Here is a 24,420-nt window from a genome sequence, read left to right as displayed (position 1 = left end):
ATGCGTTTGGCCTGGCTTACATGCACAACAGTTGACCTCCAGATCATATTGTTGAATATATTTCACATACTTGCCACGGGTGGGGGTTGAACAGGAGTTTCCGGGATGTTTGTGTGTCTTTGTGTAAGTCATTGACTCTTCCCATGATTGGCAGAAGCAGGCCACGAGATGATGATGATGATGATGATAAAAATGGATGGAAAAAGAGGGTTCATCCCCCACTTGTCACAATATTCAGAACACCGCATCTCTGAAAGTGTTCAGCCAAGGCATGCCCAGGAACTTAACAGCTGCTGGAGGCTTTTATCCTTTTTTTTGGGGGGGGGGGTTCGTCTTCTAGGCATGCAAATGCCATTTGGATTTAGCCAATCCAAGGCAGAATTGTGGGGCTCAGTCTTTTTGATAACCCAAGCAGTTTCCAAGTCCTTGAAAGATGTGGTGGTGGAGCAGAGAGGTTTCTGAAACCTCCTCGCCAGTCCCTGCTATAGAGAACCCCACAAGCTATGATCGGACTGAAGTGACCATCGGACTGAGAGAATTGAAAAGGGAATTGAAAAGCTCCCCTTGCAAGGAAATTGTACAACTGACCTGCCCTTCTGCCTCTTTCCCTTTCAGATCATCATGGTGCGCCTTCAGAGAGTCACCTTCTTGGCTTTGCACAACTACCTTGGCCTGACCAATGAGCTTTTCAGCCACGTGAGTTCCTGTCCTACCCCATTCCACCTTCTCTCCCCCACCCTTATCTGGCTGGAATCTGCTTTCAGAATGAGAAGCAGCCGTACCTGGTCCCTGAGCACATCCCACCTTCCCTCCGCTGTGTTAGGGGTTAGGGCTTCAAAGCTAAGCAAAAGGCTTTGGCGGGCAGCATCTCTCCTCCATTACCACCCCCCTTCCCCCCCACTTATGTGACAACAACAACAATAACAATAATTTATTATTTGAACCCCGCCCATCTGGCTGGGTCTCCCCAGCCACTCTGGGCGGCTTCCAATAAAGATTAAAAATACATTAAAATGTCACACATTAAAAACTTCCCAGAACAGGGCTGCCTTCAGATGTCTTATAAATGTCAGGTAGTTGTTTATCTCTTTGAAATCTGATGGGAGGGCGTTCCACAGGGTGAGCGCCACTACCGAAAAGGCCCTCTGCCTGGTTCCCTGTAGCTTTGCTTCTCGCAGTGAGGGAACCGCCAGAAGGCCCTCAGCGCTGGACCTCAGTGTCCGGGCAGAACGATGGGGGTGGAGACGCTCCTTCAGGTATACTGGACCGAGGCCGTTTAGGGCTTTAAAGGTCAGCACCAACACTTTGAATTGTGCTCGGAAATGTACTCAGACAAACATGACTGTGTTCTCCATTCCCAGGAGATGCAACCACTCCGGCTGTTCCCCCAGTCGGGCCACACCTCTCGTACCAGCCCCGTCCGACACAGCAAGCGTGTCATTAGCGCCTCCTCCATCGAGGATGCCAAGGATAGCTCTGGAAGGCAGGGGGAAGCTTCCTCCAGGGACCAAGGTAAGGGAATTTGATCCGTGTGCATCTGACTTATCTATGGGGAGGCTGTGGGTGGGTCCTCTGTTTCCAGAGAGTCTGGTGCTCTGCAGGCCCCGGCTGCTAAACATTTAGCTCATCCCCAGCTTGACTTTCAACTTCCCCAAAGCAGATGAGGCGAGGGAGGTAAAAACAAAGAATGACACCTCAGACGTGGACGTTAGGTGTCCTCAGACGTAAGCTGTCCGTTCTGGGGGAAGGAAATAAGGGCTGTTCTTGGAATCAAAACTGGAGCTCAGGGGAGACAAATGTAGGTTGTCCGCTTTCTGAGCAGCACCCCAGACAGCTGCATTTGACTCCTTCCGAGCAGGCAGAAATTTAAGCCGCTTCTCTTGGGGGCACCAATGTTTGGGGCAGCAAAGAAGCTTGGCTTCTGCCTCCAGTGGCTCCCCTCAATATGGCACCACAGGAGCTGGGAGGGAGACTGTAATGCTACTGACGGCCTCTGCAGGTCTCTGTCTGAGTTACATAGCAGCCGGGAGAGCAGCACCTCACATTGTCTCAGCTGATTCTCCCCTCTTCGCTGTCCTTCCTCCTTTCCCTGCATACTCTTGGCCTTGACAGGTGGACGTATCTGTCAAGGCTGGAGCCAGATGCAGGTCAGCACTAAAAGAAGCAGATCTCTGTTTTCAGTGAACTCTTTTCTCAAGGAAACGAACATACACTTGGCCTAGTGGTCTCAGCAACACTTCCCAGAAGGTCTTGCTCCTATGAAGCAGTTGCCAGTACTGAGGTTCCCCACATTCTGCCAGCCTTAAGGCTCCTCCTCTTCCGGGTGCTTCCCAAGCAGTCTCAAAATGCTTCTGTGCACCTCTGGCCTCTGCTCCGTTGCCATCATTATCCTGCGCATTCTTGGAGACCAGTGGGGAGGGGAGCTTGTCGCAGCGGGAGAGGGGTAACTCCCTGGATTCTTCAGCAGCCTCTTGACTGCCCTCCTCTGCTTCAGCCTCAAAGTCTGAACTGCTCTCTGTCACAGGTTCTTCCTGCTCACTAAAGCCTATTGCTCCTCGGCTTCTAATACCACCTCCCACCAAACTCCTCCCTCTGACTTCTTCTCGGTGTCCTGCCACCAATCCCCTGGCTCTGAGCCTCCCTCCTCTGAGTGTTCCCTTTATCCAGCCAGTCCCTGACAGTATCTGAGATGGTTATCCCTGGGCAGAAATATCCCTGGGAATGATTTTGTGGCACATGTGAGTTGGAGGGGGGGTCTGGGTGTCTCTCTCATGGATGTGAGCATCCCACTTGGACTACTGTCATTCGCTCTTATATGGGGCTACCTTTGAAGGTGACCCAAGAACTACAATTAATCCAGAATGTGGTAGCTAGACTGGTGACTGGGAGTGGCCGCCAAGACCATACAAAACCAGTCCTGAAAGACCTCCATTGGCTCCCAGCACATTTCCGAGCACAAATCAAAGTGTTGGTGCTGACCTTTCAAGCCCTAAACGGCCTCAGCCCAGTATACCTGAAAGAGCGTCTCCACCCCCATCGTTCAGCCCTTCGAAAGCACACCAGTGCAAGTAGATAAATAGGTACCGCTGTGGCAGGAAAGTAAACAGTGTTTCCGTGTGCTCTGGTTTCCGTCACGATGTGGCAGAATGTGGCAGCTAGACTGGTGGCTGGAAGTGTCTGCCAGGACCATATAACACTGGTCCTGAAAGACCTACAGTACATTGGCTCCCAGTACATTTCCGAGCACAAATCAAAGTGTTGCTGCTGACCTTTAAAGCCCTAAACGGCCTCAGCCCAGAATACCTGAAAGAGCTTCTCCACCCCCATCGTTCAGCCCGGACGCTGATGTCCAGCTCCGAGGGCCTTCTGGTGGTTCCCTCACTGCAAGAAATGTACAGTGATATGGAACTTGCAGAAATGACTGGCAGAATCAGAGACCAGGGAGAAGAGACGGTGAAGGAAGACTGGAGGAAATTTAAAGACTATTTACAGAAGCATTATAAAATTACGAACGTTTGAGGTTATCAGATTGAATGTAAAAGAATGTTATTATAAAAATGATAATGATAAAGAAAGTACACTTTGTAAGACATAGGGAAACGTAAGGACTATTAAGACAATAATCAATAATCTGAACCAAAAATACGCCAGAGGGAAAGAGTTTACTACCAGAATATAAGACCTAGAATACAGAGTGGGAAGGCATGGGGAAGTCGCAGACCTAAGTTAATGCTGAAGAATACAATGACACAATATTTGGTTTTTAACTCTTTTATTTCTACTTCTTTTTATTCTTCTTTTTGTTCTTGTATAATGTATGTATTGTTTTTCTTTTTCTTTTTTCCTTTCGATGTGTTTGTTGATTTGTATCTTTTGTTTATTGAATGTGGAAAATAAAATATCTTTTTTTAAAAAAAGAGAGAAATGTACAGTGAACCAGGCAGAGGGCCTTCTCAGTAGTGGTGCTCACCCTGTGGAACACCCTCCTATCAGATGTCAAGGAAATTAACAACTATCTGACTTTTAGAAGACATCTGAAAGCAGCCCAGTTTAGGGAAGTTTTTAACGTTTGATGTTTTATTCTGTTTTTAGTGTTCTGTTGGGAACCGCCCAGAGTGGCTGGGGAAACCCAGCCAGATGGGTGGGGTATAAATAAAGAAATTATTATTATTATTATTATTATTATTATTATTATTATTATTATTAACATGAGGTGCTCGCGTGTCTCCTGGGCCTGGTGAGTGACGGTCTTTTATACTGGCAGGTGACCCTTTGAAAGCAGGTCTGCTGGAACCTCCTGCTGCCCCGCTGCTGAGTCGCTGCATCTCCATGCCAGTTGATATCTCAGGTATGTGTCTCTCTCTGCCTTGACCACCTTCTGCCTTCCTGTGGAGATGCAGCATCCACAGGCCTTGGGCTCAATCTGCTTCATTTCTCTGGTGTTTTTTTGTTTTTTTATAATATTTTTATTAAGGTTTTAACATAAAAAAGAAAACAACAACAAAAGAATAGAAAAAAACAAAAATACAAAGCAACAAAAAACATCAGTACAAAAGAGAAAAAAAGGAAGAAAAAAGCAAATAAAAACAATTCCAACTTCATGATATTCCTTGCATTTACTTATTTCCCAGACTTCCCCACACCTCCCCTCACTGTATTCCAGATCTTATATTTGATCAGCAAATCCCTTCCTTCTATCTTAACCAATCTTTATCTTAATCTTAATATCTTAATACTGATATCTCTTAATCTCCTTAATATCTTTATATATTAATCCTTTTAATTTTACACCTTTTAACCTTTGAAGTCTCTATACTCCTTCACCTCTTTGTTACTAATAACCTTTTACGTTCAATCCAATGTCATTCTAACATTCATTAATCTTATCATTTCTCTGGTGTTCTTTCCTCACCCAGGGATCCAGAGGGGGCCCCGCTCAGACTTTGACATGGCCTACGAACGAGGCCGCATCTCAGTGTCCCTTCAGGAAGACAGCTCCGTCTCACTGGCTGGCTTCGCCCGGGTGAGTCTCTGGCCATTGGGATGCTCCGCTGCTGCCTGTGGGATGCTGATGCTGCCCTAGATAGATACACAGCAAGGGAGGGAATAATAATAATAATAATTTATTTATTTATTCATACATACATACATACATACATACATACCACACCCATCTGGCTGGGTTTCCCCAAGATGGAGCCTGTCAGGTGGTGATGTGTGGTTGTAGTCTCTCAGTCAGATGACTTCAGGTGAGAGGGAATTAGAGCTACCCTGCTTTTGTAGAAACTCTTGCATTGTTTTGTTTTTCTTACTGACTTAATAGCAACAGCCAAAGTGCAAGCATATGACAAAAAGAAGCAAAGAATCAGAAATTTAAACCAGAAAGCGTCAGAGCCTAGAAGGGCAAAAGGAGAAATCGGGAAGACCAAATTTTTAACAAGGAATGGGGGGAAATTATCTTAAAAGCCATTGTAAACAGCTAAAATCATTAGCAGGATTAGAATGACACTTGTAGTTTATTTTTGGATGTAATGGAGATGTAAAAGATTTGGATTATTCTAAAAGATGCAGGAGGAAATGGTTAATGAAAGAACCCACAGTGGGGAGGAGGGAAGTTCAGGAGAATCTTGTTTTTATTTGGTTGTTGGATAATTGATTATAAAACTTTAAATTGAAAAAGTAAAACAAAACCCAAAACCAAGGTTCCAGTGTATTTATACAGTATATAAAAAAACGGGTTGTGCCTGGTGGAGATGGTGGGTTTCTTTCCTTTCCCTCTCATGGGAGCCTTCCTCTCTGGTAGCTTCTTGCCCTCTCTGCCCCCTACCTGACCTTACCTTGTCACCATCCTTGGCAGTCGACATCCCATGAGCCCCGGGAGCGGAAGTCTGTGACGGTGGAGGAACAGCCGTCTGGGATCTACCACTACAACTACTGCGAGGATGACTCTGCAACAGGCGACTGCCCCTTCGGCCCCTACCAAGGAACCCAGACGAGCGCCATCTTTGAGGCTGCCAAGCGGGAGCTGGTCAAGCTCATGAAGATTGAGGTAGATGCCGTCTGGGATCCCTGACTTCTCATTCTGCATGGGAATTGGTTGTTTTTCAAGGCCACATAATTTTTTATTAGTTTTCAATTACAATACATACCTCTGGTTATGAACTTAATTTGTTCCGGAGGTCCGTTCTTAACCTGAAACCGTTCTTAACCTGAGGTGCGGCTTTAGCTAATGGGGCCTGCTGCGCCGCTGCCACGCAATTTCTGTTCTCATCCTGAGGTAAAGTTCTTAACCTGAGGTACTACTTCTGGGTTAGCAGAGTCTGTAACCCTAAATGTAACCCGAGGGGTTTGTAATCCAAGGTACCACTGTAAACCAATAATAGCCTCATTTTAACAATTCTAAATTATAATACAGTTCCTAATACCAATCATTCAGATGCCAAATTATATCATTTAGCCCTCCCAGCATGCTAGAATTGATGGTTGGATGATTTACTTTATTTCTGCGTTCCGAAATCTTATTAATTTCAATTAAACTCCGGTCAAAATGACAATCCCTTATACAACAACTGCAATATTAACGACTTCCATTCGTACTGACACATTAAATCAGGGGTCAGCAAATTTTTCAGCAGGGGGCTGGTCCACTGTCCCTCAGACCTTGTGGGGGGCCAGACTATATTTTGGGGAAAAAATAATGAATGAATTCCTATGCCCCACAAATAACCCAGATATGCATTTTAAATAAAAGTACACATTCTACTCATGTAAAAACACCAGGCAGGCCCCACAAATAACCTAGAGATGCATTTTAAATAAAAGGACACGTTCTAGTCATGTAAAAACACGCTGATTCCTGGACCGTCCATGGGCTGGATTAATAATAATAATAATAATTTATTATTTGTACCCCGCCCATCTGGCTGGGTTTCCCCAGCCACTCTGGGCGGCTTCCAACAAAGATGAAAAATACACTAAAATGTCACATATTAAAAACTTCCCTGAACAGGGCTGCCTTCAGATGTCTTCTGAATGTCAGGTGTTGTTTATCGCTTTGACATCTGATGGGAGGGCGTTCCACAGGGCGGGCGCCACTATTGGATTGAGAAGGTGATTGGGCCAGACCTGGCCCCCGGGCCTTAGTTTGCCTACCCATGCATTAAATGATTTATAAAACTACAGGTGAGGCGCTCAAACTGTATCCTTGTTCTTCCTGTGTGTGGCTATTATTCTGTCCCTGATGTATCTTCCTGTCCTTGTAAAATATTATGTCTATCTTTTCCCGGTTGTTGCTGTTCTCCGTCACGCCTTGGGCAGAGCTAATATCCCATTGTTTCAGAAATTCTCGATTGCTCTGTTTTCAAGGCCACATAAGAGACTTCTGATCATCAGCGGCTAGTTTTGTTCCGTTTCGCCCCTGATTTCCAGTTGCTGGGGATCACAAGTAGTGAGCTTTCTCTACTTGTTTGTGCAGAGGCTTTATAATATATATTTCATATATTTCAATGTTCATAGACTGAGGTTTTTTGGGAGGGAATGCAGCAAGGCGTTATACAACATACAAAATTACATTAAAACGAATTTAAAAAAAATCAATTTTAAAAACTGGTTAGGAAAAAGAACTTAAGGTTTCAAAGGCTATGCATCTTTCCATCAGTCGGTCGTTAATCCCACACTGTCTTCTTCTTACCTGTAAGAAGTTGGTTGTGGATTTGTTGGCGGCAGGGCCCATTATTTAATCCTCCTTAATTGCGTAAACCTAAATTTCTGACATGCGGTTGAATCACTCCCACAAAATACCGACAGTCTGGAGTCACTCAAGAACTGCAGTTGCAAAACTCGTAAAAGCGCGCTTGCGAAACTCGTAAAAGAATAATTACGTTCTGATCTACACAGTAGTCTAGGAGGTGCCCATCAGGTCAATTTGCATTGAAATTAACAGAAATTAAATGCCCTGTAAATTACATAAACAATTGGGGTCAGGGCTTACATCCAACTGCTTAAGGTTCAGAGCCTCTTGAGGCCTAGAAAAGAGGTGAGTTTTGGTGCCTTGAGACAACTGCAGTTCCCATGGTCTTTGAGACGAGCCATGATAGCTAGACTGGTTCCGTATTAGTTTCATTTCTTGGGTTGATGTTTCTTTTACTATGCTTGGGTTGAGAGCCAGTGTAATGTTCACCTGTCACGATCAGGCGAGGGAATTTTCAAGAGTGCTGATTTCCTCACCTGGCCCAGCAAGTTGTTTCCCTTCTGGGAGCTCAGCTCCCCCACATCTGCCACTGCAGGAGCTGGGCTCTACATGGGCCTTGACATGCTGAGAACTTGGCTTCTTTGCTGCAGGATCAGTCGCTGGCCTGGCTCCTTTTGCTCCGGGTGTTGGAGACCCTGGCTCCTCTTGCAGGGCTTGGACTACAGCCCTGCTAGCACACCCTCTTCCCAGATTGCCCTCACCCTTCTTCTCTTTCCACAGGATTCCTCCTTGCTCAATAACCGGGTGTTGCTGCACCATGCTAAGGCTGGGACCGTCATTGCCCGCCAAGGAGATCAAGTAAGTTTTATGGGTGGCACCGGCAAAGTCGTCTGGCCCAGAGGAGGGAGGATGGAGTCCAGTGTTAAACACACACACACACACACACACACACACACACACTGTGATGGCCTGGGATTCGGACTCAGATGCTGAACCTGAGGGATCCCAGCCTGCACAGGATTCCCCGCTTTCAGAACCAACATGAGCCTGAAGGGTCCTCACCTGTGCCGGATCCTCAGGTGCAGGCACCAGCTGAGTCTGCTCTGGCTCCTGAGGTGATGGAGGACCCATTGCCTGCAGGTGCTCCACTCTCAGCCCCGTCAGGGGAAGCTGAGGTTGCCTCTGGGTCCGGTGACCCTCCAGCCTCTCCTGAGCTGCAGAGGCTCAGGGCAGAGAGGCGGAGGGAACTAAGTTCCCGCAGGAGGAGTGCTCGCCTCCAGGCCAGGAGAGGCAAGTCACCAGAGGATCGGGGCCGCCCTATGCCTGCGGGAGCAACATTGCTGGTTGCTAGTTCCTGCCTGAACCCTGTCCTGCTTTCCTGCCCGAGCTCTTGAGCCGCCCTGGCTCCCTGCTTGCAAGCCTGTTCCTGACTTCACCCGACTCCCTGCCCTGCACCCAGCTTCAGCTCCTACGGACTGCCTCCATGTTGCACCTTTGACCACAGACCGGACTTGGACCTTGCCTCTCGGGTAACCCACAGGACCAGGACACACACACACACCAAAAAAATATATATATAGTGAGAGGATGCAATGATGCAGCACAGGAAAGAATTGGAAGTGCACATTCCCTTCTCTTTGTCACCCTCTCTCTCATAAAATAGTTGCCTTTACCAATAGACTGCATCTATTTTTTAAAAAAGATATTTATTAAAGTTTCAACATATTACAAAAATAAGAAAAAGAATAAAAAGAAAAAGAAAATACAAAGTAAAAACAATTAAAAACAGATCAGTCTTTCCATATCTTATCTTTCATTTGCTTGTTTCCCTGACCTCCTCACACCTCCCTTTCTTGTATTCCAGTTCAATTAGTTAATTCAGCAAATCCTTTCCCTCTTTGATTTTATCTTAATATATTATAGCTTTAGATTATCACCTGTTAACAATCCATTTTTACATATTCCTTTATAACATTGCTGCTAAAAACCACTTAACTTCAATCCAACATCATTCTAACATTCATTAATTTTACAGTATTTCTGTAAATAGTCTTTAAATTTCTTCCAATCTTCTTCCACCAAATCTTCGCCCTGGTCTCGGATTCTGCCGGTCATTTCCGCCAATTCCATATAGTCCATCACCTTCATCTGCCATTCTTCCAGAGTGGGTAGATCTTGTGTCTTACCAGTAGACTGCATCTAGTGCTGCCCCCCATGTTTGATGGACCTGTTTCTTAGCAAATCCTGCCTCCCCAAGCCTTTCTCCACACCTTCTGCTTCCTTTTATTATTGTTTAATTAACTTTTTAATAAAATATTTTTTAAAAAATAATGCTGTGCTATTTCTAGAGCTCTGCTGTTGGGTTTCATGCTCCAAAGTGAGCCTGTTCCCTGGGGAGACGCTGCTCACGCTGATCTCTCTCTTGCCAGGATGTCAGTCTGCACTTTGTGCTTTGGGGCTGCCTGCACGTTTACCAGAGGATGATTGACAAGGCCGAAGACGTGTGCCTCTTCCTGACGCAGCCCGGAGAGATGGTGGGCCAGCTGGCCGTGCTTACTGGGGAGCCGCTCATCTTCACCATCAAGGCCAACCGCGACTGCACTTTCCTCAAGATCTCCAAGTCCGACTTTTACGAGTGAGTGGCACAGGAATGCGGTCATGGAATTGTACTCAATATTGATCCAGAGCAGATTCCAGCGTACGGTTAGCAGAATAAAAACTTGCAACACGTTGCAGGATTCTCAAAAAATAGACCAGAGGCAATTGTATTTCATCCAGCAGAGCTTTACTGCTACTGAAGGCAAGTGAGCATAATGGTCACAGATCCAATACATTCAGGATTGGCACTGTCCATAAGGGATCCACTTGCAGCAGACTTAACCTAAGCTTACAGTAACTTATACAGTGGTGCCCCGCAAGACGAATGCCTCGCAAGACGGAAAACCCGCAAGACGAAAGGGTTTTCCGTCTGCAGAGGCGCTTCGCAAGACGAATTTCCCTATGGGCTTGCTTCGCAAGACGAAAAATGACGAAAAAATTTGAATTTTTTTTCCACTCCAAAAACCCTTATTTTGAATCGCTAAGCTGCTAAAAGCATTTTAGCAGCAAAACCGCTAATCTCCCAAGTGTTAAAAAGCCGTTTTTAGCCCTTTTTTAGCCAATAGCGCTAATAGCGCTACTCCGTCAATGGGCTTGCTTCGCAAGACGAAAAAACCGCAAGACGAAAAGACCTGCGGAACGGATTCTTTTCGTCTTGCGAGACACCACTGTAATAAGACTAAACCTTAACATCATCTATGTGCAGAACACCACACCAGAAGGAAAAGAGATAGAAAGTGAAACCCAGGCTCCTTCTGGACTCTTATTATAGTCTGAACAACCACAAGCAACACGCAGCTAAGAATGTACAGTGGTACCTCGGGTTACATACGCTTCAGGTTACACACTCTGCTAACCTGTTTCAAAGATGATTCTTCATCAGCAAATAGATTGTCCACACAAGTACATCTAATAGCCAATGGATCAGCAATCACTTAAAAGTGTAGTAAGCTGATGGAATATTTATTGGACTCCTATCATTTGTGACTGTGCACGTTTACGTGTTTGTTGTTTATAAATTGAGGAACAATATAATGTTATAAATTTATTGTTAATACATTATTAGCCGCATGTTGCTTGTGGTGGTTCAGAGTTTTCTGCTTTGCAACACAGGGGATTTTCTTTGTTGTATACCCTTATTACAATCAGCATGACCTTGACAGAAGAGATAACGGGACCAGTTTAAGCCAGCTGTACTCAGTTTCTCTGAAGGAATAACCCAAACATGAGGAACCTTCTGCTTGTTTCTTTCACACAGAGAAGCTTCCAGAACCCTCTTGAATTAAGTAGAATAGGAAAGATCACACACATCAGATCAATACTTTCTGCACTAAGAAATGCAAACATCTCCACCCGCGCCTTGCCATGCGGTACCTGTTTTTTTCCCACCTGCCCACCTATCATTCCTCACTCCTGGACTCTTGATATTGTTCCTCAAGTCTTGCCTAGTTACTTCCGCTCTCTTCGCCTTTGCCATCCTTCCTCCTCTGCTATGTGATCCAGGGAGGGTCAGGTGGGCAGAATGAAAAGCCCAGATTCCATTCATTTCTTCATTCTGGTAATGTGGCTACAGTCCAGGGACAGGCGGAGGAGAGGGGCTTTCCTATCCTCCACCACTAAGGATTATTCATTCCTTTCTTGAGTAGCAAAGCAGCCACTGGAAATCTTTCACTTTTTCAGCGTGCTGGCTAATCTCTTTGAAAACAAAAGGATTGGCTGGGATGGTTGAAACTGGTACTATGACAGTCACCATCTTTTTATTTTAATATTTATTATTCATTTACTTTATTTAGGGCAATGGATTAAACTGGTTACTATATTTTTTTAATAAAAAAATAACCAAATGTTGTTCTGCAAAACTCAAGCGTACAGTAAAACCATCCGCTTAAGCCAGTAAAAGCCACACCAGTTAATTAAAAATAAATAAATAGACCTGATGATCATGAAGTACAAAAGGTAAAGATGAGCACAATGTCATGAAGTTCAAAAGGGGAAATTTATAACTTACCTTAGAGACCATTCAAAGAGTTAAAATTGTTAGCCGGATTGTAATAACACTTGCAATGTAGCAAGAATTATGGAAACAATGGAGATATTAAAATTTGGATTATTGTAAAAGATGCTGGAGAAAAGGATTAATAACGAGACCCGCAGAGGGGGAAGAGGGAAGTCCAGAGATTTGTGGGAATCTTGTATTTTTGGAAAGTGTTGTGGTATGACTGGAATTTTTCACATGTAAAATCAAATTTTTAAAAAATTGAGGGGGGAAATAAAAGTTCAAAAGGGCGGATCAAAGTGTGTGATCATAAAATTATGATCTTTAAGGTGATAAAAGTTCAAAAGCACAGATCTTAAAGCATGATCATAAAATTATTATCCTTACAATCGTAATTAAGATCTTTGTGTTCAAAAGGGCAGGGCCCACCTTTAGCGGTCAGTAAAAGCCTGAGAAAAAACGTCTAAAAGCCTGAGGAAAAAAACACATCTTCAAAAGAGTCCCGCTCCCTGTTTTTGGGGAGGGCTGTTCTGCTGTTAGTAGTGACTCAGTGCTGGTATGTGAATTGGCCCTTGCACTGAGCCCAGGCACTTTTCCAGCTAGCCTTGTACAGTGAGCCCTGGCTGGCCTTTCCTGGGTCTCAGTCAGAAGTGCTTCTGGAAATGCCAGGCTGGGCTGTGGGGGGAATCAAACTGGGGCAACTCCCTCTACCACTAACCTGCGATTCTTCCCCCCCTCCCTCCAGGATTATGCGGGAGCAGCCCAGTGTGGTCCTGAGTGTGGCTCACACGGTAGCAGCTCGAATGTCTCCCTTTGTGCGCCAGATGGACTTTGCCATTGACTGGATGGCTGTGGAGGCTGGCCGGGCGCTTTACAGGTAAGGGGCAAGCACTGTTGCCACCCATGCCCAGCCTGTGCCCAGAACCCCCCATTTCTCCTTGGCGCAGGGCTCTGAAGTTATCCTCCCCACAGGGCAGTTTCTCGTCCTTTCCTGCTGCTTCAGTGCGGTGAGTGGATCAGGAGCTTCCAGGACATCACTGAAGGAGGACCCTCTTGCTAGGAAGCCCCAGTGGGTCCTCTCCCCCCCCCATGCGCCCCATGTCACCGTGTTCCCATCCAAACCTCTCTCCAAACCACTCTCCAAACAGCCTCAGCCCAGTATACCTGAAGGAGCACCTCCACCCCCATTGCTCAGCCCTGAGGTCCAGCTCCAAGGGCCTTCTGCGCTCTACATGGGGCTACCTTTGAAGGTGACCTGGAAACTAAAAGCTAATCCAGAATGCGGCAGCTAGACTGGAGACTGGGAGTGGCCGCCAAGACCACATAACACTGGTCTTGAAAGACCTACATTGGCTCCCAGTAAGTTTCCAAGCACAATTCAAAGTATTAGTGCTGACCTTTAAAGCCCTAAACAGCCTCGGTCCAGTATACCTGAAGGAGCGTCTCCACCCTCATTGTTCTGCCCGGACACTGAGGTCCAGCTCTGTGGACCTTCTAGCGGTTCCCTCCCTGCCAGAAGGTTACAGGGAACCAGGCAGAGGGCCTTCCCAGTAGTAGGGCCCACCCTGTGGAACACCCTCCCATCAGATGTCAATGAAATAAACAACTTTCTGACTTTTAGAAGACATCTGAAGGCAGGCCTGTTTAGGGAATTTCTTAATGTTTGATGTTTTATTGCATTATTATTATTATTATTATTATTATTATTATTATTCTGTTGGGAGCTGCCCAGAGTGGCTGAGGAAACCCAACCAGATGGGCAAAGTATAAATAATATATTATTATTATTATTATTATTATTAATTATTATATCTCTCTTTGGTGATGGCCTCTGCTGTCCCCTAAAGCCAGCCGTCGAAAGAGATGCCCTGCAGAGAGGGGGAGGGCAATTTGACCAGGGTTTTCTCCTCTTTCCATTTTTCCCAGGCAAGGCGACAGGTCCGACTGCACCTACATTGTGCTGAATGGCCGGCTGCGCTCCGTCATCCAGAAGGGCAACGGCAAGAAGGAGCTGGTTGGGGAATATGGCCGTGGAGACCTCATTGGAGTGGTGAGTCGCTATTAAGCGGAGGGTTGCAGAAGAGGGTCTTGGAGAGGAATGCTGGGCAGCTTGCCTGCCCTGTGTGTCTGGCTAAGTCCCCTCCAACTCTTCAATTCTAAATCATTGAATGGATGCTTCTGCTCCTGGGTACAGTCTCTCCCTCCCTCTCCCTCTCCTCCAACTTCCCCTATCAAATCAAAGGCATTGGTAACTTCTAGGGTTTACAAGCCATAACTGAGACCCAACTGTGCCCACTTGCTCCTCCCTCCTTGCAAAGTGTTGTGGTTTGGTTGGGCAGATAGTGAGTAGAAAATACAAGTTCAAGGTGGGAAAGTTGTCCAAGGGTGAAAGGCTCAAGGAGACAGACTGGAAAACAGAGTGATTCTACAAGTAGGGTTGGAGAGACCCCATTAATTGACGACGGAGAATTTCACAGCACCACCAAACTGCGCTCTCTATCAGCGTGACCTCTGTTCCAGCAGAACATTGGGACTTGCAGCAAATGTTAGCTTCCTTGCAGATACAGATCCTCCTCTGAGCAGACCCGTGTAGTTGGTGAACTATCTGCAGCAACCTTGGGACCTGCTCAGGGGAGGTCTTGCTGGAACAGAGGCCTATTTCCTTGTAATTGTGACAAAGAGACCTACTCACCCAATTTGGTCCCAAAGGTTGTTCTTGGGAGAGAGGGCACAGCGGCCCCTTTCTTCCTTTAAGCTGGACTTACAAGCATCAGTATCAGACTCTTGCTCTATCCTAGTCTTGGACATACACAGTGAGCATCTTTGCTTTGGCCCAGTCATGGCTCCTCCTAGATATCCGTCCTTCTGTGCCTGGAACGTAAATCATTAATGCCAACATATTATTTGTCAGGCACAGCTCTGACATCATCCGTTTCATGCTAGGAATTCTGCTTAATGTGACCCCGATGTTAGAATTCCTGCTCCATGGTTGCAGTCATGGGATTTTTGTCTTTCACATGATGGTATATGTTTTGGCTCCACAGAGTGGGAAGTGACGGAGACAGGATGTTTGTGGCTCCCAGTACGTTTCCGAGCCCAGTTCAAAGTGTTGGTGCTGACCTTTAAAGCCCTAAACGGCCTCGGTCCAGTATACCTGAAGGAGCATCTCCACCCCCATCGCTCTACCCGGACACTGAGGTCCAGCACCGAGAGCCTTCTGGCGGTTCCCTCACTGCGAGAAGCCAAGTTACAGGGAACCAGGCAGAGGGCCTTCTCGGTAGTGGCGCCCTCCCTGTGGAACGCCCTCCCACCAGATGTCAAAGAGAACAACAACTACCAGACTTTTAGAAGACATCTGAAGGCAGCCCTGTTTAGGGAAGCTTTTAATGTTTGATGTATCACAGTATTTTAATATTCTTTTGGAAGCCGCCCAGAGTGGCTGGGGAAACCCAGCCAGATAGGCGGGGTATAAATAATAAATAATAATAATAATTAATAATTATTAATAATAATAATAATAATAATTATTATTATTATTATTATTATTATTATTATTATTACTGTGTTCCGTGAAGTGGGACTATTGTCCTTTGTTCTTTTTCTTTTTTCTTTGCTGTCTGATGCTAGAGAGAGAGGGAGCCATGTTGCAGTGCTCCGTGTGTATTTATATGTAAATAAAGTAGATTAGCCAAAATGCTGAGTTGCTGAGGTTTGTCACACATGATGCACAAACTCTGTGGATCCCTAAGTGTGCCAGTGTCGGTTGGCATCAGTCACTGTGATGTTCAGGCTGAAGAAAGCTTATGAAGCTCCCAAATGATTGACCAGGAGGGAGGGAACATGTCAGTCGGGCATGTGTCTCTGCCAGGGTCCTACTTGAGTGTAGGCTGAACTCCTGACACCCCTGCCCCTCTTGCCCCTTCAGGTGGAAGCCCTGACTCGCCAAGTCCGAGCCACCACTGTCCACGCTGTAAGGGACACAGAGCTGGCCAAGCTCCCAGAAGGGACCCTCAACAACATCAAGCGACGGTACCCTCAGGTGAGTGGCGAGGAATTCTGTGCTTAAGAAATACCAGATTCTGCCTTCAAAGTAAGTTATGCATGCGGGTTCACAAACAGGTCCCGAAGAGAGCCAGTGTGGTGTAGTGGTTAAGAGCGGTAGTCTTGTAATCTGGGGAACCAGGTTCGCATCCCCGCTCCTCCACAGGCAGCTGCTGGGTGACCTTGGGCCAGTCACACTTCCTTGAAGTCTCTCAGCCCCACTCACCTCACAGAGTGTTTGTTGTGGGGGAGGAAGGGAAAGGAGAATGTTAGCCGCTTTGAGACTCCTGAAGGGGAGTGAAAGGCGGGATATAAAATCCAAACTCTTCTTCTAAAACAGGTCCCGAACTCGCATACTTTAATTTGTGCAACTGCTTTGAGGGTTTATTTCAGCATCATTTGTAATATGAAACTCCTGGCATAGTAAACATATCGGATAAGTGTTTGGGACAGAAGATGTACCCAGGCAGAGTAGCTTTATAAACACTCAAAGTAAAGAGAGTAGTGGTAAAAGCGCAAGAGAGCAAAGCTTGGAGCTGTAACAAAGCACTTTTCTAACATCTACCACACCATTGTAAGCAGTTACTGCCCAAAATATGTATTAAAATTCCATGAGAATAAATGCACAATGCACAGAAAAAAGAGAGTTGACTTTCCTGGTGATTATAAAACAAATTAGCAATTTCTTTTTCTGCCTGCAAACTCTCTGGACAGTTTTTAATTGGGTGCTGGGCCCTCTGCTTGTTTCAAAATGAACTTAATCCCAAGTTTGTTGAATATGCCCAGAGATGTTGCTGAGACCCACACATCTGATTGATGAAGGCAGGCAAACCCTCATATTGCAGTTTATCCTGGACTGCCGTGAACTTGCTGTGCCGTGTAGCAGAAAGACCCTCTGAAACACACGCATATTGCATTGCCTTGGTGAGTGAGAGCAGCAACAAGAAGTTGCTACTTCACACTTAACATGATGCCTCCTACAAATACTATTATCAGGCTAGAGTCCATTGCCCCATAAAGGGTAGCTGGAGAGAATCCTACCAAGGGGTACACTTTAGAATTGCTCTTTAGTGCCTGAGTGAAGCTGTAGCCAGAAGTGATGACATTCAGGGAGCTATTTTTAAAAATGTGTGCAGGAAGTTATTGTTGTTTTATTTAGGACCTTGATGCGGGTGGTGCTGTGGTCCAAACCACTGAGCCTCTTGGGCTTGTGGGTCAGAAGGTTGGCAGTTCGAATCCCCACAAACGGTGTGAGCTCCCATTGCTCTGTCCCAGCTTCTGCCACCTAGCAGTTTGAAAGCACACCAGTGCAAGTAGATAAATAGGCACCACTGTGGTGGGAAGGTAAACAGCATTTCTGTGCGCTCTGGTTTCCGTCAGAGTGTCCCGTTGTCAGAAGCGGTTTAGTCATGCTGGCCACATGACCTGGAAAGCTTTCTGTGGACAAACGCTGGCTCCCCCAGCCTGAAAGCGAGATGAGTACCGCAACCCATAGTCGCCTTTGACTGGACTTAACCGTCCAGGGGTCCTTTACCTTTACCTTTTTTGTTTAGGGAAGACTAGAGGAAGGGCTGTCCTGTGAGCTTCAAGCAAGGAAGTGGCCCAGCCAGCCCCTTGCTCATAGTATATCCAATACCTGGCTCAGAGCCCCACATCAGATGAATGCGTGTGTTGCTCAGGAGCTGGCAACAACAGCTCATCCGGCTTTCTGCTTAACCAGGCTGAGCATGCCAGAGATACTCGCTGGTTTCTGGGTTTTCTTGACTTCCTCTGCCTTAAACAGGTTGTCACTCGCCTTATACACCTACTGAGCCAGAAGATCTTGGGGAACCTGCAGCAGCTGCGTGGCCCTTTCCCAGGTAGGAGTGTGTAGAGAGTCCCATTTTCATTCATAGAATGCTTGTGCCAGCCATGTGCTCACTGGGTCTCGCCCTCTAGGTTCTGGACTGGGCATGACCTCCAGCTCAGAGTTGACCAATCCAGCCAGCAACCTCTCCACGGTGGCCGTCCTCCCGGTGTGTGATGACGTTCCCATGGCAGCTTTCACCCTGGAACTCAAGCACGCCCTGAACGCCATTGGTGAGCCCAACTACAGCGCTCTCCTCTCTCGCTCTCACTCTCACTCTCTCTGTCTCCCGTTCCTTGGCCCTGGCTCCACCAGTCATGACCACTTTTCTTCTGGCTTTTTCAGGCCCAACCTTGCTTCTCACCAGTGACATCATCCGGGCTCGTCTTGGGGCCTCCGCCCTGGACAGGTAAGTTCTCTGTGTGCTCCTGTATGCCCCTGCACAGGGTCCGAAGGCAGAATTGTTGTGATTGCCAGATTCTTCCGGGGGTTTAGAGGTTTTATTACATTTCCTGTTTTACAATTTCAAAAACTTATTTTACTTCCTTAAGATATCAGTGATTTCCCTTCTTCTCTTTCCACGGTTCATTTTGCATATCACAAATCCCTGCATATTTTACAAAAACTATACCATTCAGCATTTCATTATTGCATCCATCAAAACTTGTTTACACTGTTGAATTTATCTTAATGCTGCCAGCGTTTTCATCTGTACACAGTTATTTCCCATATATTAGGTTTTCTAGAGGCTCAGCAGTGGTGGTGTAGTGGTTAAGAGCGGTAGTCTCGTAATCTGGTGAACCGGGTAGGATTCCCTGCTCCTCCACATGCAGCTGCTGGGTGACCTTGGGCTAGTCACACTTCTCTGAAGTCTCTCAGCCCCACTCACCTCACAGAGTGTTTGTTGTGGGAGAGGAAGGGAAAGGAGATTATTAGCCGCTTTGAGACTCCTTAGGGTAGTGATAAAGTGGGATATCAAATCCAAACTCTTCTTCAGCAGAGTGGGCACTTTGCGGGGTCAAGAGAGGATAGGAAGGCTGAGGCGAAAGGTTGACTTCCCTAAATTTACTCTCTCACCTCCGTTCCTCACCTTGAGTACCACCTAGTGAGGAGGATACAGTGTGAACATGAACAGCTGTCCTTTTCTCCCCAATTATAATTAAACGTTTTTCTTTTGGTTGAAATAGAATTCAAGCTTTCAGTGTTAGAGAAGTCTTGCTTGTGCAAGTCTGAAAGCTTGCCTTTTATTTTTAATATCGTTGTTGTAGCTTTTAAAACACATAGTTGAATACTGCTTGTCAACCACCTTGGTAGGGTTCACATCTTGACAGGTGGGCTATAAAAAATGGCAATAAATAAAAATAATTTTCCCATGTCCCCAAACACCCTCCAGCATCCATGAATACCGCCTGTCTGGCTGGCTGGCCCAGCAAGAGGACATCCATCGCATTGTGCTGTACCAGACCGACTGCACCCTGACCCCCTGGACTGTGCGCTGCATCCGCCAAGCCGACTGCATCCTCATTGTGGGCCTGGGGGACCAGGAGCCCACCCTGGGTGAGGTGAGCAGGGTCTGGGAAGCGAGGTGTGCTCTGCTGGGATCAGAGGCCCAGGAGGGAGGGATCAGGGAGCCCTTGGCAGAGGCAAGAGGAACGGCTAAGGGAGCTGGGCATGTTTAGCCTGGAGAAGAGGAGGTTAAGGGTTGATATGATAGCCATGTTCAAATATATAAAAGGATGTCACATAGAGGAGGGAGAAAAGTTGTTTTCTGCTGCTCCAGAGAAGCGGACACGGAGCAATGGATCCAAACTACAAGAAAGAAGATTCCACCTAAACATTAGGAAGAACTTCCTGACAGTAAGAGCTGTTTGACAGTGGAATTTGCTGCCAAGGAGTGTGGTGGAGTCTCCTTCTTTGGAGGTCTTTAAGCAGAGGCTTGACAACCATATGTCAGGAGTGCTCTGATGGTGTTTCCTGCTTGGCAGGGGGTTGGACTCGATGGCCCTTGTGGTCTCTTCCAACTCTATGATTCTATGATTCTAAGAGGACGTACGTTGAAAATGTCTATAAGAATCAAAGAAAATTACTATAAATTAGTTTGGGGATGGTATTTAACACCAGTCAGATTAAATCAAATAAACAAGGAATATTCAGTGTTATGTTGGAGGGGAGGCCAGGAAACAGGGAATTGTGTTCACATGTGGTGGAGGTGTAAATCTGTACAATTTTTTTGGCAAAGGGTGTTTAAGGAGATAACACAAATCACTGGGTTACAGCTGAGCGCAAGTCCAGAGGTAGCATTGTTATCAATTTACGATGGGGTGGAAGGTTATGAAGGACTTGCTCGCAAATTTATTGACAGCTGCACGGTAGCTAAGAAGTAGAAGGGGCAAGCAGACTATAAAATGGAAGAATGGTATAAAGAGGTGTGGGATATAGCTATTAATTATAAAGGTGAGGAATATGTAGGAGAAATGATTTTGAGGAGATATGGAGGGAGTTTGTAGAATTTGTACTGTTAAAACAGAAAGGGGTCAAACCATCGCAAGGGGCGTTGAAATATTGGGAGGTTGGATAGTTACAATGGAATGGCCTCGGGGGGTGGGTGCACATTTTTATTCTTATTTATTTATGATTATTAAAAAGATAAAGGACCCCCTAACCATTAGGTCCAGTCGTGACCGACCTTGGGGTTGCGGCGCTCATCTCACTTTATTGGCTGAGGGAGCCGGCGTACAGCTTCCGGGTCATGTGGCCAGCATGACTAAGCTGCTTCTGGCGAACCAGAGCAGCGCACGGAAATGCCGTTTACCTTCCCGCCGGAGTGATACCTATTTATCTACTTGCACTTTGACGTGCTTTTGAACTGCTATGTTGGCAGGACCAGGGACCAAGCAACGGGAGTTCACCCCGTCATGGCGATTCGAACCGCCAACCTTCATGATTTGCTCTGTGGTTTAACCCACAGTGATTATTACTTGATGATAAAAAGAGGACCTGCCCTCCATGTCCTTCCTCTCTCTGCTTTTCCCCAGCTGGAGCAGATGCTGGAGAGCACGGCCGTCCGAGCCTTGAAGCAGCTCATCCTCTTGCACCGGGAGGACGGCCCCAGCCCTGCCCGCACCGTGGAGTGGCTCAACATGCGCAGCTGGTGCTCGGGGCACCTGCACATCAAATGCCCGCGTCGGGTCTTCTCCAGACGCAGCCCAAACAAGCTGGTACCAGCCAATTCCACTTTCCCATGTGTGTTCCCCACCCAAAAGCCCGTCCCTTCATCCCACTGCTCTCCCTGGCAAGGCTTAGTTGCCCATTCCTAGGAGGATGTTACTGCCCGCCCCTGAATCCATTTTGTTTGAGCTTAGAACCCCACTCGCCTTTGCACAGTGTTTCCCTTCACTCCAAGCCGCCCTCCCTCCCACACCTACCCCCTTCCCTGTTTATTTACCATATTTTTCGCTCTATAAGACACACTTTCCCCCTCATAAAAAGTAAGGGGAAATGTGTGTGTGTCTTATGGAGCGAATGCAGGCTGGAGGCTCTGCTTAGCGCTCCCTTTAAAGAGCCGCGTGGAGCGTGTGTGCGGCTCTTCCTCCTCGGGGAAAAGCCCCCAAGAGCCGCACACACACTCCGTGCGCTCTTTAAAGGGAGCGCGGCTCGTGGGGGAGCCTTCATCCTCTGCCAGGGAAAGGCTGCGCGTGGCTATCCCATAAGCCAGGACAGCAAGTGGGATAGCTTGCTGTCCTGGCTTCTGGAATTCAGAATTTTTTTTCTCTTGTTTTCCTCTTCCAAAAACTAGGTGCATCTTATGGTCTGGTGCGCCTTATAGAGCAAAAAATACGGTATTTGTTTGTTGTCACATTTGTACCCTGTCTTCTTCCCTCCAAGGAGCTCAAGGTGGCCTATGTGGTTCTGCCATTTAATCCCTGCAACAACCCTCTTGTTGGGTTGCAAGAGGTGGTGACCGTCCCAAGGACGCCTGGTGCCAACATCAGGCACCAGGCGCCAAGCTTAAAGGGGCACAAAACTCAGAGGAGCTGTAATTGAGATTTATTTATTTTATTTACAGTGGTGCCCCGCAAGACGAATGCCTCGCAAGACGGAAAACCCGCTAGACGAAAGGGTTTTCCGTTTTGGAGGTGCTTCGCAGGACGAATTTGCTATGGGCTTGCTTTGCAAGACGAAAATGTCTTGCGATTCCTGGGGGTTTTTTTTCGCTCCCCACCCCCTTTTTCTAAGGCACTAAGCTGCTAATAGCCTTTTAGCAGCTAATCCGCTAATCCCTTAAGCCTTTAATAGCCGCTAATAGCGCTAATCCGCTAATGGGCTTGCTTCGCAAGACGAAAAAACTGCTAGACGAAGAGACTCACGGAACGGATTCTTTTCGTCTTGCGAGGCACCACTGTATTTATTTGTTGAATTTATATACTGCCCTATACCGGGAGGTCTCAGAGCGGTTCACAGAAAAGATCACACTATTTAAAATAAATAGTGTCTGCGTAGGTTCATATGGAAAGAGGCAGTCCTTGAGGTATTGTGATCCTGAGCCGTTTAATGCTTTATAGGTCAAAACCGGCACTTTGAATTGGGCCCGGAAACTAATTGGTAGCCAGTGCAGTCAGACCAGGATCAGTGTAGTATGCTCAAACCATTTTGCTCCAATGAGCAACTGAATTCTGCACCAGCTGAAGTTTCCGAACCTATATGTAGGCAGCCCTACATATAACGCATTTGGGGGGAGGGTGCCAAATTTGGGGCTTGCTCAAAGCTTACCAAAGTCCACCCCTGCCATCGAGCTTCATGGCCAAATGTGGATTTGAACCCTAATCTCCTAGGCTGACGCTCTAACTATTGCACAACCCTGCCTCTCAGCTCCTTAAATGGGAAAGTGTGCTTTGTTGTTTGGGCTCTGCTGATAGGTGAGTGGACCTCCCTCCCCACCGGGTGCCTACCGTATTTTTTGCTCTATAAGACTCACTTTTTCCCTCCTAAAAAGTAAGGGGAAATGTGTGTGCGTCTTATGGAGTGAATGCAGGCTGCACAGCTATCCCAGAAGCCAGAACAGCAAGAGGGATTGCTGATTTCACTGTGCAGCGATCCCTCTTGCTGTTCTGGCTTCTGAGATTCAGAATATTTTTTTTCTTGTTTTCCTCCTCCAAAAACTAGGTGCGTCTTGTGGTCTGGTGCATCTTATAGAGCGAAAAATACGGTATTTTGAGTGCCTTTCTCTGAATGGGAAAAGTTGATGCCTTGAAGCAGGCAAACTCTTGAGGACTCCCCTTCACGTTCTCCTGCTTCTTTGGAGGCTGGTGGAAGTAGCCCCCTTCCCTTCTTTTTCTGCTTCCCCCACTGCAGAGGGAGATGTATGAGAAGGTCTTTGAGAAGAACGCCGATCGCCACAGCGACTTCTCTCGCCTGGCGAGAGTCCTCACGGGCAACACCATCGCTTTAGTGCTGGGGGGCGGCGGAGCCAGGTAATTTGCCCTCAAGCACTCGGGGAAGGTCTGAAAAAATTATACGATTTGAGGAGTAGCGAGGGTATTTTGGGAAATTATACGTGATGAGATTTTTTAAAAATTGTTTAAAATCAGTATATATATAAAAAAGCCTGAAGCGTTTTTGTTAGGTATTATTGGGGCAGAAATCCCCCCGAAAATGTTGAAGTTGTTTATGTATATAACAGCAGCAGCTAGGATTCTTTATGCACAGAAAAGGAAAGAAGGAAGAAGTTCCTTTGTACAATCTTTTTTATTCAGTTTTACACTAAACATTTAAATTCAAACATTAGACACCATCAGCAGCATTTAGGATTCCCTAATCCTTTTACTCCCCTCCACCCTTCCATGGTTTCCATTTTCAACCTTTTTCAACTGCCTCACATATTTTCTCTATTTTTCTTAAATAATCCATTTTTACCTTAGTTTTTAGTACACTACAAGCGTTACTCAAATGCTGCCCAAGTTTTTAGATGTTTACGGTGTTCTCTTAAGTACATTGTAAAATTTTCCCATTCCTTATTAAAGTTCCTCTCTTCCTGGTTTCTGATTTTCCTGGTCATTTTCGCCATTTCGGTATAGTCCATCATCTTCATCAGGCATTTGTCTCTGGTCAGCAGAAGAATTTCCCACCAAAGAAGAATGGATAAGTAAGATAGTGGGCTGTGCAGAACTGGCAAAATTAACAGCAAAATTAAGAGAACCTAATGATGAATGTTTTATAGAAGAATGGATATCTTTTTTTGGACTACAGTGG

At 46.3% G+C, this 24,420-nt stretch overlaps 2 protein-coding genes across 10 annotated transcripts in view; both read left to right on the top strand.

Annotated features, from left to right (window-relative positions):
• The window catches only part of PNPLA6 (patatin like domain 6, lysophospholipase), a 75,470-nt gene that overhangs the window by 28,442 nt on the left and 22,608 nt on the right, over positions 1-24,420 (top strand). For all 9 annotated transcript variants that reach the window (XM_083419430.1, XM_083419427.1, XM_083419426.1 and 6 more), the window contains exons 11-26: positions 616-696; positions 1,362-1,512; positions 4,265-4,348; positions 4,917-5,023; positions 5,858-6,049; positions 8,471-8,548; positions 10,120-10,325; positions 13,030-13,161; positions 14,211-14,334; positions 16,210-16,323; positions 18,109-18,184; positions 18,264-18,404; positions 18,517-18,580; positions 19,565-19,733; positions 21,207-21,389; positions 23,524-23,642. In XM_083419430.1, the coding sequence (XP_083275556.1) occupies positions 616-696; positions 1,362-1,512; positions 4,265-4,348; positions 4,917-5,023; positions 5,858-6,049; positions 8,471-8,548; positions 10,120-10,325; positions 13,030-13,161; positions 14,211-14,334; positions 16,210-16,323; positions 18,109-18,184; positions 18,264-18,404; positions 18,517-18,580; positions 19,565-19,733; positions 21,207-21,389; positions 23,524-23,642 (2,021 nt within the window). The remainder of the gene's footprint in view (positions 1-615; positions 697-1,361; positions 1,513-4,264; positions 4,349-4,916; positions 5,024-5,857; positions 6,050-8,470; positions 8,549-10,119; positions 10,326-13,029; positions 13,162-14,210; positions 14,335-16,209; positions 16,324-18,108; positions 18,185-18,263; positions 18,405-18,516; positions 18,581-19,564; positions 19,734-21,206; positions 21,390-23,523; positions 23,643-24,420) is intronic.
• Positions 22,676-24,420, top strand: part of LOC310667684 (uncharacterized protein) — a 46,293-nt gene continuing 44,548 nt past the window's right edge. Inside the window, exon 1 of the mRNA XM_083420526.1 lies at positions 22,676-22,699. The gene's annotated coding sequence lies outside the window, so the exon portion shown is untranslated. The remainder of the gene's footprint in view (positions 22,700-24,420) is intronic.

This window comes from Podarcis tiliguerta (genome assembly GCF_965153285.1).
Source record: "Podarcis tiliguerta genome assembly, chromosome: 17".
In the NCBI taxonomy this organism is placed as follows: domain Eukaryota; kingdom Metazoa; phylum Chordata; class Lepidosauria; order Squamata; family Lacertidae; genus Podarcis; species Podarcis tiliguerta.
Note: the sequence above shows the minus strand (reverse complement) of the source record. Positions and strands in the feature narration are given on the sequence as shown.